The 12853-nt window shown below is 35.9% G+C and overlaps 1 protein-coding gene across 6 annotated transcripts in view; it reads left to right on the top strand.

Annotated features, from left to right (window-relative positions):
- The window catches only part of SCLT1 (sodium channel and clathrin linker 1), a 193217-nt gene that overhangs the window by 53689 nt on the left and 126675 nt on the right, over positions 1–12853 (top strand). For all 6 annotated transcript variants that reach the window (XR_570736.2, XM_040626301.1, XM_008699737.2 and 3 more), the window contains one exon: positions 2301–2371. Coding sequence is in view for 5 of the 6 variants with exons in the window: in XM_040626301.1 (XP_040482235.1) it covers positions 2301–2371 (71 nt within the window). In the remaining variant the exon portion in view is untranslated. The remainder of the gene's footprint in view (positions 1–2300; positions 2372–12853) is intronic.

The raw sequence follows: 12853 nt of genomic DNA, 5'->3' as shown, positions 1-12853 counted from the left end.
CAGGGATGACATATGAAATAATCATGATCAGTGATTGAAGGGGATGCTTCCCTGGACCTTTATGAATCTCTAAATTCTAGAATACTAATATATAATTTTCTTTGTAGTGACAGAGAACACCATATTCAGATGCAGTTGTTGATCTCACTAGGCTTGCTAACAAGTTAGTTCCCAAAACACTAGCTTTCTAAAATTCACAATTCCAATTTATACTTCTCCTAATTACTCTACATCATTTACCTTAATTTAAGGTGCTCCCAAATGGTAAAAAACACACGCATTAATTATGTTAGTGCCAAGACAGTATATATAATAAAACATTAACAGTACATTAACAGACATAGAAGAATTCAGAGTTGTGAATAGGTTTGGACTGAAGTCATTGAGATAGTTTCACAGGAGAATTTGAAACCATATTAAAGGTCATCTATTTCCTTAAATGATATAGGCATCCTTTCATTAATGCTTTTCAGTTAGATGATCATCTAGCCTCTGCTTTAACTATTCCCTGAAAGAGATTTATCACTTCCTCAAAGAGTCTGTTCCTTTGAATTCTGATTATTAGAAAACTAAAATCTGGGGCACCTGGGTGGCTCAGTCAGTTAATCGTCTGCCTTTGGCTCAGGTCATGATTTCAGAGTCCTGGGATATAGCTCTGTGTCAAGCTTTCTGCTCAGAAGGGAGTCTGCTTCTCGCTCTGCCCCTGGCCCCCACTTATGCGCTCGCTCTCTCTCTCTGTCAAATAAATAAATAAAATCTTAAAAAAAAAAAAAAGAAAGCTAAAATCTTGTTAAATTTCCTCCCATTGATATATGGTTTTATCTTTTGGAGTAACAGAATAAGCTCACTTCTTCAAATCAACCCTTCAGTTTATTTGCATGTAACCATTACGTCTTTCCTGATTCATGCCCAGTGTTGCACCAAATTTTTTTTCAACTATTCTGATATGGTATAATTTACCTACCTCTCATTATTCTGACCTTCTTTCCCTGCATGTGATAGTTGGTCTCTTAAATCGTGGTCTGTGAACACTAAATTCTGGTCTGCAGTAGTCTGCTTCCCAAAAATAAAGATGCAGTCTTCACACTGTCTTTCATGTTTCAGTGGAGACATTCATTCATTTATTCCTTAAAGGTATAAGTATTTAGAATGTATTAAATCACGTGCCAGTCACTGGAAATTCTGGGAGAAGGTGGTCTTCAAAAATTGACTCGTTTTGTAGCTATGTACTTTAAATTTAGTGTTTGAATATAATGCAATGTGCATTGTAAAAGTGCATATAAAGTGAGGAAAGGAAACAGTTATTTCTGTCTTAAAATGAATGGATGATGGCAGAATGGAATTCCGATTCCGGAGGGAAATAAAATAGTGTATTAAAAATATGAAGTCAGTAAGATTGGGTAGAGTATGAGAGAAGCACAATGAAAACTGCTTCCGGGAGAGGCAGTTGGAGATATATATATATGTGTGATCTGTTGGGATGGGAAAAAACTGAAATCAAGACTTATCGATTAGGAGGTAACTATAGTCTATATGACTTTGCCCATAAGGCATATAGATAAAGATGATAAGGATAAGGAATTTGTGCCTTCATGGTAAAATCATCACTTAGAGAAGAAAATCAATTCCCTTAGAGAAATTTTTTCTACACTTGGAAGACTGCTTCATATCTTCCTTTAGGTTCCTTCTCAGACTAACCCCGAGAAAAGGATTCTAAAGCATGTCATTTATTTAGGAGATAATACCAGGGAGTACCAGTAGGGGAATGGGGAAGTGAGAACTGGGAAGCTAAAAGAAGGCAGCCAAAGGGTTTCTAACAATCATGCAAATTAATACCTTGGGTAACTGACACTTAATCCTGCCAGGGCACTTTGGAAGCCAGTGTAGAACAGGCTCAGACTTACCACCATGGGGCACAGGAGGAGTTTGAGATACTTACACATCAGTTCTCTTCAATCATTGTTATCCAGCTCTTCCAGAGCAGGCTGGGGGCATGAATTCTATAGCACCTGTTATCTTCTGTGCATTTAGGTAAACAAAGGAGATTCAAATGGCCAAGGAAAACCATAAGACATCAAAAAGCAGAAGCAGGTAGTTTGAAGTGGAGCAGGTGTCCACTAAAGTAGTAAAGTAAAGGCAAGGAAAAATGGCCAAGGTTGTATTTTACCATCAAAAACTCTTGAAATGAGTCATTATCATGACTTTGTTTTTTTCTACTTATATGCCCTACAGTTAATCTTTAAAGATGTAGTTTTAAATGTTCTAATACTGAATATTTCTATTTTTTTTTCTTGTGGCAGACTAACGAGCACTTTCTGAAAACAGTAACTGAACAAAATGTGGAAATTGAGCAACTTCGAAAACAACTTAGGTATTTTCAAAAATGAATTTTGTTATTTTATTAATAATTATCTTTCTTCAGAGTAAGTGATGATGCCATAATTTTTCCATGAGCTTTTTTTTTCTTCCTCTTTAAGCTTCTGTCAATAGCTTTCTGTATGTATGATCTGTTAGTACCGGAAAAGACTGAAGTCAAGACAGTTAGGAGGAGACAACTATAATATAAATGTAAAAGGATGTTCCATGAAGGTAAAACCAGTGCTTATGGAGGAAAATCAGTTCTCTTAGAAATATTTTTTCTGCACAGATCTTTGTATTTCTCAATAAGCAGATCCTGAGAAAGGGGTGTCAAATCATGTAGTTTATTTAGATGTAATACCAGGGAGCACCAGTAGAGGAGTAGGGAAGTGAGATGGAAAAAGACAAAGCCAAGAGACGGTTTTTAAAAATCAGGCAACTTAATACTATACATATTTATTGTGGCCCAGTGGTTTAATAATCATTGCATTAATAGACTTCACAGGAAAAACTTTTTCACTTTTTGTTCTCCTTATTCATAATACTTAAGTATAGTCATAATAGGGTTTTGCTCTATGATGCAGTCCTTTAGAAATACCTTTAAATTGTACTATAAATCAACATTTTATTAAAAAATGTGTTTGTTAAATGAACCTTTCTATTTATTTTTTAGACCATCATGTATTTTGCCCCACAAAACATTTTTGCTTTTTTTAAAAAAGAATTTATTTTACACAGTTTTATGCACCACTTTTAAATTTTTATTTTATTGCATTCGTCAACTTTTTAATTTAAATAAATTTACTTTCTTTTCCTCTAGACATTTCTACTTGTGGGCTCTTATTTGGTCCTCCTTATTTCTTTAGATGTTACTGATTTTACAATTTAAAATAGTAATGGTTTATTTAATTGCAAGATTTTATTCTTTTTTTCAAGATGGAAGTGTTTTTTTTTTTTAATTATAAAAGTAATATAAGTCCATTATAGAAAACTCTAGATAGTATAAAAGTATAACAAGTTGTAGTACTATTCTGGCACTAACCATAGTTAGTCCATACTCCACAAATTAATAGCATAATCCCCAACAAGACTACCCTCCCTAGGACACAAGCTCAGGGATTCCCCAGGCCACCCACACACCTGACCAATTGGCTATAAATGCAATGTTCCACTAACCATGCAGGCTCACTAATTCTCTAGAATGGCTCAGGGAACTCAGGAAGGCACTATACTTATGATTGAAGTTTTATTAAAAGGTCACACATCAGAACCAGCCAAAAGATGAGACCCATTGGGTGAGATCTAGGGAAGTCTCAAAATTTGAACCTTCATGTCCTCTGCCCGTGGAGCCAGGGTGCATCACCCTCCTGGCACATCACTGTGTTTACCAACTAGGAGGCTCACCTAAGCCTTAGTGTTCAGAGATTTTATTGGATTTTTATTATGTGCGTATAATACATGTTAAATGTAAATGAATTTGCTTTTTAATGATATTTCTGAAATGACTGCATCATAGAACGAAACTTTGACTCTACTTCTGAAATTTAAGTATTATGACTGATTGAATTATTGGCCACTAGATTGAATTCAATCTCCAGTCTCCCTCCCCTCCGTGGAGGTCAGGAAGTTGGGCCTATATCACATGGCTCAAAGCCCCAACTGTCTAATTACATGGTTGCTTTTTCCAGCATGGCCCAGCTCCCATTCTGAAACTATCTAGGATTCTACCTTGAGTCACTGCATTGGCATAAACTCAGATGTGGTTGGTCCCAAGGACCTACTATAAATAAAAAAGATACTGCTACTATGGGGGGGTAGTGATGGGCTTGCAACTTTAAATAGAGTATTCAGAATAAATCTCATTGAGCAGTTGAGATTTGAACAAAGACTTGAAGGATGTGAACAGATTATCCATACAATGCAGGGAAAGAGTGTTCCAAGTATAGAACTTGCTATTGCATAGTTGGAAACGTGCCTAAGGGACAGCAAGGAAGCTGGATGTCTCTGTGATCTATTGCTGAGTAGCAAACCATTCCAATACTTTGTGACTCAAAACAATAACCCATTTTGTTTATGATATGGGGGACAATAGAACAGTTTTCTGGTCTGGGCTTATTGGGCTGTATCTACTGGACTTGCCTATGTGTCTCTAGTCAGATGGTTGGTCTGCTAACAGTGTAGTAGTTAGCAGTGAATGATAAACCTGTCTGTCAATTGGCGGTTTCTGTACCAGTACAACAAGGAAAGTCTTCTTCACTTGGTCATGGTAGGGTTCCCAAAGATAGTAAGAGAGCAAATCCCAACGTACAAATACTTTTGAAGCCTCTCTTGAGTCATATTTGTTAATTACTGATGGCAGAGCCAGTTACCAGGTCAACCCAAATTCAAAGGATAAGGAAATAGATACCCCTCTTGATGGGAAGATTTTCAACATCATGTTACAAAGATGTGGATGTAGAGTGGGAAGAATTTGGGGCCATTTTTTACACTCTCTCTCTCTCACTAGTATATAGACTATATTGGAACAGAGTAAACAAGGAGGAGAGCTAAGAGGTGAAGTCAGAAATATTATGGAGAGTGGAAGACAAGGTCATATGGGGCCTTATAGACTATTGTGAGGATTTTGGTTTTTTGTTGTGGGTGAAATAGGAATGGCTTTTTGTTGGTTTTTTAGGAATGGTTTTTAATAGGAGGTTGACATGATCTGACTTATATTTTAATAGATTGATCATTCTGACTCCCATATTGAAAATAGACTATAATGAGGCAAAAATGGAAGCAAGGAGACCAGTGAGGAAACTATTGTAGTAACCTAGGCAAAAAATCATGTTGACTGGGACTGTGGTGTAACAGTGAGAGATGGTTAAGATGTGGTCAGATTCTGGATATTTTTTTTAATGTTTTATATGGTAGATTTAAGAGGATTTACTGATGGATTGGATGGAAGTAACAGAGAGATTGAGTCATCAGGCGTGACTTGATTTTCTTTTTCCACAAGTAACTGAAAATGAACTGAGAAGTCTGTGTATAGGTGGCCAGATTTGGTGGGGGAGGCAGTGGTTTGGGCCATACTGAGTTGGCAATAACTACTGGAAATCCTAATGCTGATAACCATTAGCAAGCAGTTCAACAGAGATCTGGACTCAAGATATGAGGTGTTCGATGATCAACATAAGAATAGTGTTTAAAGCCATGAGACTGGAATAGGTAAGTACAGTTGGCTCCTGAACAACACAGTTTTGAACTTCATGGGTCCATTTATATGCAGATTTTATCAATAAATACATACAGTATTGTAAATGTATTTTCTCTTCTTTAGGATTTTTTTAACTTTTTTTTTCTCTAACTTACTTTATTATAAGAATATAGTATATAATATGTATAACATAAAAAATAGGGGTTAATCAACTGTAAATGTTATTGGTAAGGCTTCTGGTCAACAGTAGGCTATTAGTAGTTAAGTTTGGGGGTGTCAAAAGTTATATGTGGATTTTTGACTACATGGGGGGTTGGTGCTCCTAACCCCCATGTTGTTCAGTGGTCAACTTTTCTTGGGTGGAAAGATTAAATTCCCTAATGAGAATAAGTCTTCCTAGATCTTTAAAAATAATCTCAGTGTAATTTGTGCTAAAACCCCTGTAGTTTCTGTGTATATATATTTGTCTGAGAGAGAGAAACTTGGTGATCTAATCCTAACATCATTAAATAGGAAAGTGCCATTTACCAAGATCATTCTGTAGAAGAATAAAATGCAATGTTATTTGCAAGAGCATGAGTTTGACAAAATAGAACAGAATAAAGAGTAAATAGAAATTTAGTATATGACAGAGGTGGCATTATAAATCAGTAGGGAAACAATCAGTTGAGGAATGGTTGCTATCCATGAAAAAAAACTGTAAAGTTTTGCTTTTCACATTTAAGTATTTATATGGTTTTATGGATTAACTATCTAAATGTAAAAAGCAAAACTATAGATATTCTTTTGAAATATCAAACAGTCTGTCTTGAACACTTTGCTAGGGAAGTGTTTCTTAATCAAAATTTAAATGCAGGCCAAAAAGGAAAAGATTGATATATTTGAATATGTTAAAATGTAAAGCTTCTATTTCAAAAATCAGTATGTCAAATGAAAAGGCAACCCATAGTCTGTGAGAAGACATTTGCAGTGCATATAATTAACAGTGCATTAGCGTTGAGGATACATTAACTAAGCATTAATAATAATAAGTAAAAGTCCATAAAAAATTGGGCAAAGGATATGAACATTTCAAAAGTCATAGCAATCAGGAAATGCAAGTTAAAATAATGTGATACTATTTCTAAATACTACTACTGAAATAATGTGATAATTGTGATACCAATTATCAGTATCAGAAATATGTGGAGTATAATAACAGTGTACAAAAGGAAATTACAATACAGTATGATGCAGTTTATATACATTTTAAATAGGGCACCTGGGTGGCTCAGTCAGTTAAGCCTCTGCCTTCAGCTCAGGTCATGATCCCAGAGTCCTGGGATCAAGTCCCGCATCAGGCTCCCTGCTCAGCAGGGAGTCTGCTTCTCTCTCTCCCTCTGCCTCTCCCCCCTGCTTGGGCTCTCTCACTCACCACTCTCTCAAATAAATAAAAAATCTTTATATACATTTTAAATATTTTAAACAGTAGTGTATATTGGTTGTGGATATATACTTCTTTATATACATATCAGGGTATACAGTAAAATATATATATATATAGTATGTGTATATATATTATAAAAGAATAAAATTTAAAAATTACTAGGACTGACATACCCTAACTTCAGGTTAGTGATTGTCTGTCTTTGTAGAGGTGTGTGGCCTTGGAGGCAGCCTAAGTGTCACTGAGGAAATGAATAGGTAAAATGTGGTGTTTGCAACCTGTGGAATACTGAGCATCATTTAGAAACATGTATTTACATGTAAAGGTATAGTTATAACAACATAGATAAATCTAAAAAACAAGGTTTATATTAAAGTAAAAAGAGATATGGATCTATAGCATAAAAACACATGCATACAGGGCGCCTGGGTGGCTCAGTCGGTCAAGTGTCTGCCTTTGGCTCAGGTCATGATCCTAGGGTCCTGGGATCGAGCCCCACATTGGGCTCCCTGCTCAGCGGGGAGACTGCTTGTCCTTCTCCCTCTGCCACTCCCCCTGCTTGTGCTCGCTCTCTGTCAAATAAATAAAATCTCAAAAAAAAAACCCAAAAAACAAAACACATGCATGCAAATAACAATATATATTTTACCAGTATGTGTATATGTCCAAGAATATATCACATTTTAATGTGAACCTACAAAATGAAGGGGAATGAGAGAGGAATTGGGAATGAACAGGAAAATAAAAGAAACAAATGAGAGCAGTCTTTCACAGCTAATAGTGATAATGGGTCATGGAAAGAGTGGTGTGATTAACTCTACTCTGCACTCAAAGTTCAGAAAGAGTGGAAGAAAAAAGAATATGACTTACAGTGTATATAGAATAAATCAGGGTGTGGAGATTCTGGAAGGAAGATGAGTAAGGAAATTGATTCATAAAGACCTACAGTCATATGATGATAATAGAAATAGAAATTTAAAATGCATGTAAAAGATTCCGTATAAGAAAAATGGGCAGGGGCGCCTGGGTGGTACAGCGGTTAAGCGTCTGCCTTCGGCTCAGGGCGTGATCCCGGTGTTATGGGATCGAGCCCCACATCAGGCTCCTCCACTATGAGCCTGCTTCTTCTTCTCCCACTCCCCCTGCTTGTGTTCCCTCTCTCTCTGGCTGTTTCTACCTCTGTCAAATAAATAAATAAAATCTTTAAAAAAACAAAAAAAAAAAGAAAAATGGGCAGAACTTGGTGATATCAGGCTAAAGGACAGGGGAAGAATTTCAGAATTTTATTGCTAAAGCTATCTTCATGATCATCTTAGTTTAACTGCCCAATTTTATAGAAGAAAACAAGCTGAACAAAAGTCTCAGAAATTGTCTTGTCTGAAGTTGCACAACAAATTCATGAAATTAGAACTCATATCTTGTAATTGCTAATCTGGTGAGTTTCTAAACCTGGCTTTCTGACAGTATTCACAGCAGTAAGAAAGTCAAGAATGAGAATTAATTATTAAAGGATCATGAGTGGTTACATTGAGTTTTAACATCTGCATGGAAGTTTCATTTGGTTTTTGGACATTTGGGCCTAATGATTTTTAATTAAGGTTAGAGATCAGTAAAGCTAGTTGTGGTTTTCTAAAGCCTGAAAGGTTTTAAGTGTTTAATTGTCCATGAGCAATTTTGCCATAATATTTACTGACAGTATTCTGTAGCTTAACATTAAGCAGTTCATGGTTGTATACATAAAACTATGCTTGCTTTTCCTGCCACAGATTTGAGGAAACATAAGGATAAGCAGATGCTTCTTTTAGAGAAGAGGGTGTTGCTTTCAAGCTTGACAGATTCTGAATGATGGGGTATATTGACATTACCAGAATTTAGGTTTTGAGATGCCCCTATAACTATGCCAAGAATAACTAAATTGAAAACTCTTTAAATACTAGATTTAAGTTTATACTTGTACTAAAAACAATTAGTTTCATTTGCTGCCTGGTTTTATAGTACAAAAAAAAATTAGAATCATGGGAACTTACAATGAAAGCTTTTATCATTTTCATTTTCAGGAGTTTCTGGTGATGCTGTGTCATAGCAGATAAAACTCTTTAGCCTAGTTTCTTTTTTTTTATATATAACTATTTTTTATTATGTTACTCACCATACAGTACATCCCTAGTTTTTGATGTAAAGTTCCATGATTCATTACTTGCGTATAACACCCAGTGCACCATGGAATACGTGCCCTCCTTACTATGCATCACCAGCCTATCCCATTCCCCCACCCTCCTCCCCTCTGAAGCCCTCAGTTTGTTTCCCAGAGTCCATAGTCTCTCATGGTTCATTCCCCCTTCTGTTTACTCCTCCTTTCTTCTTCCCTTTCTTCTCCTACCGATCTTCCTGCTTATGTTCCATAAATGAGTGAAACCATATGATAATAGTCTTTCTCTGCTTGACTTATTTCACTTAGCATTATCTCCTCCAGTCCCATCCATGTTGCAGCAAATGTTGAGAAATCATTCTTTGTGATGGCTGAGTAATATTCCATTGTATATATGGACCATATCTTCTTAATCCAGTCATCTATTGAAGGGCATCTCTCTTTAGCCTAGTTTTTAAGAACCTTCATTCACCTGCCCCCGCCCCAACCTTCCAGTTAGTACAAACTGCTCAAAATAGTCATTTTACTGTTCCTCATAGAAAAACTTTGGTTTCTTCCTTTTGCCTTTGATCATTATTCTGTTTCTTAGAAAACTTATAACTTTGAAAATCTGGTTAAAACCTGCCTTCTCCAAGAAGACTTCTCTCAATTCATTACACCAGATTTTTATCTTTTCATGTGGGTATACTCAGCATTTATTCACGTCAAGATGAGATTTTATGCTATTTCTCTTTCATTGTTTTTTTGCCATATATATTTGTCTATAATGTATATTTAGCTGACTTATGGAAATGATTATTTTTCAAGTCATGTGCTCAGATTGTACATCTGCCTTACAAATTTTTTTTTTTTACTTTAGAGAGAGAGCAAGTGAGCATGAGCTGGGGAAGGAGCAGAGAGGGGAGCAAGAGGGAGGTGGAAAGAATCTCAAGCAGACTCTGCACTGAGGGCTCGACCTCACAATCCTGAGATCATGACCTGAGCCAAAACCAAGAGTCAGAGGCTCAACCAGCTGAGCCACCCAGACGCCCCTGCCTTATAATGTCTTTGAAGGAAAGGATTGTCATTTGTAGCTCAGGAATAACTTATTTTTGTTTCATTTTGTTTTTTGTTTTAAAGATTATTTGAGAGAGAGAGAGTGCGAGCAGGGTTAGGAGCAGAGGGAGCAGAGTTGGGAGAAAAAGAGAAGCAGACTTCCCACTGAGTGTGGAGCCCGATGCAGGGTGCTATATCCCAGGACCCTGAGATCATGACTTGAACTGGAATCAAGAGCCAGCTGCTTAACCAACTGAGCCACCCAGGCATGCCTCAGGAATAACTTATAAAAGGACACAACTGTAAAGATTGACTAAAGCACTTGCTTAGGGATCCATATTAACCTTTCATCAGATTGGCATCATCAGAATATTTATGAAAAAAAAATTTAGCCACTAAGGAATTATCTCATTAGCAGATACAGATATTATCTTCATATAAAGAATCTGTAACTTTTCAATCACCTTATTTTATATTTATTGAAAATTTAAACATATACATGTCTGCTCAGAGTGTAGAAACAGTCCTTAGTAAGTTTCTGAATGATATAGCCTCAATTGTTGTAATTGGACTCATTTCATACATCTTTTGTGGATTCAACAATTTCTAAGGATGAGATCCCATTCAAATATTCTAGCTTGAAGTTCTTTTTGTTATTTCACTCACTTAAGTCAGAGGTACTAAACTGAGCTTCTTACCATATATCCTAAATATTTTTATGTTTGTGGATGATACCATCCAGTTCCTGCTTCAGAAAACCAGGAAGCATCCGAAATCCTTTGCTGTCCTAGCTCTACCCTCTAAATGCTTCTCAGATCCTCCACTTTTGTATCACTATGTTGTTACTGTTTTACTCAGTCCATCAATGCTGCAGTAACCTCCAAATTAACTTACCCCTCCCAATCTTTTTTTCATAGTCATCAAAATTATCTTTCTAAAAGAAAATCTGATCATGTCTTTCTTCTTTGATGGCTACTAAATGCCTATAGGATTTAATTCATATTACTCAAAATGATATTAAAGCCTTCTATGACTTGACCCCTGGCGACTTAACTCTATATTTTGTCAGTCCTCACCTCAATTTCCTGAACTATTTTCAGTTTCCCAAGTAAGTCATGCTATCTCATAACTCCCTACTTTTGCTCACATTGTTCAGGGTGCCTGAAATGCCCTTTGCTGATAAATGTCCTCTCAGTTTTTGAGGTTTGACTCAAGTGTCACATTTTCTAAAAATCTTTTTCCAAATCTTTATGGTTTCTTCCTCCTTGGGTAGGAACCAAGCATGCTTACCTTTGTGCTTCAGCTATAGACTGCACATACCTGTCACAACATTTTTCACACTTTAGTGTACATAATTCTTTACAAATTGATCTCTCTTTGCTAGTTTATAAGCTCCTAATTTAGCCATTTTTATCTTTATCTAACACTAGACACATGGCAAGTGCTTAAAAAATATTTTTTGAGTCAGTTAATTAAGTAAGTTGCATCCCATTGGAGGGGCAAAACTAAATTTCTGTGGGTTTTTTATTCGTGTAGTTTACCCTTGGTCTTTTGGAGGCACAACTGTTTTCTTAGACTAATTATTTAGAAAACTGTATGTTAAATTCTTCAGTTGTGGAATAATGTATGTCTCTGCTTTGATTTCTAAAGCACAACTGAAAAAAAAATTTTTAATATAACTAATAGTAGCTTTGCAGACTAAATGAAGAGATTTTTCAGTGTTTCCCATCGTGGATCCAGGCTTTAAGCTGTATTGACTTTTAAATCTGTTTTTGTTGCTAATCATCTCTAAGTTTAAATGCATGATAGACACATTTAAGTATCTTTTTATGTTTAATGTTCTATTTAAAGATGACATAAAATCCAGGAAATCTTTAAAATGTGATGGTAAAATGACTTATAATTAAATGGTTTTATTGAAAAGCATAAGAGCTGATGTGATAGGAATGTAATTTTTGATACAATTTTATTATGTTTAGTGCAACAAAGTTTAAGTTACATAAATCACTGTGTATATTCATTGTGTTCATCATTATTTTTTTTACAGATGCGTACTTTTTTCTTCAAAAATGTGCCAATAGTTTTTATATATTTTAGACATATACATATGTACCTTTGCCAGGTAATAGTTTTATTTTAGCTGAGATAACAGATTTATCTCAGATGTTTCATGTTCAAATTTGAATAATATTGTATCTTTTATTATAAAAATGCTGTGGAAATCTGGAATTCATTGATCTCCACTTTTGATTCATAGTGTTTCTTGGAAACTATCCCATGTGAGAAATGGCCCTGCGCAGATGTGCTTAGGTCGTAAGAATTGCCACGTGTTGGCAGCTAGTTTTCTGAGCATAGAAAGCATGTATTAAGAAAAGGGCTTTGTTGGCATTTTCCTATCCCATCATACTGTTTTGCTTCAATGTTACTTAAGGGGTTACTTACAGGGGCGCCTGGGTGGCTCAGTCAGTTAAGCTCCCAACTCAGTTTTGGCTCAGATCATGATCTCAGGGTTGTGAGATCAAGACCCAAGTTGGGTTCTGTGCTGGGTGTGAAGCCTGCTTAAGCCTGCTCTCTCCCTCTCCCCCAGGCCCTCCCCCCTCTAAAAAAAAGTGGGGGTACTTACGGTTACCCCCTACTCAAAAATGTTTCTGTCTTTTCCTCTTCATCTTTAAGGAGCATAAAGAATATT

This window comes from Ursus maritimus, unplaced genomic scaffold (assembly GCF_017311325.1).
Source record: "Ursus maritimus isolate PB19 unplaced genomic scaffold, ASM1731132v1 scaffold_11, whole genome shotgun sequence".
Classification (NCBI taxonomy): Eukaryota; Metazoa; Chordata; class Mammalia; order Carnivora; family Ursidae; genus Ursus; species Ursus maritimus.
The sequence above is the reverse complement of the archived record's forward strand: the minus strand, read 5'-3'. Positions and strand labels throughout refer to the sequence as shown.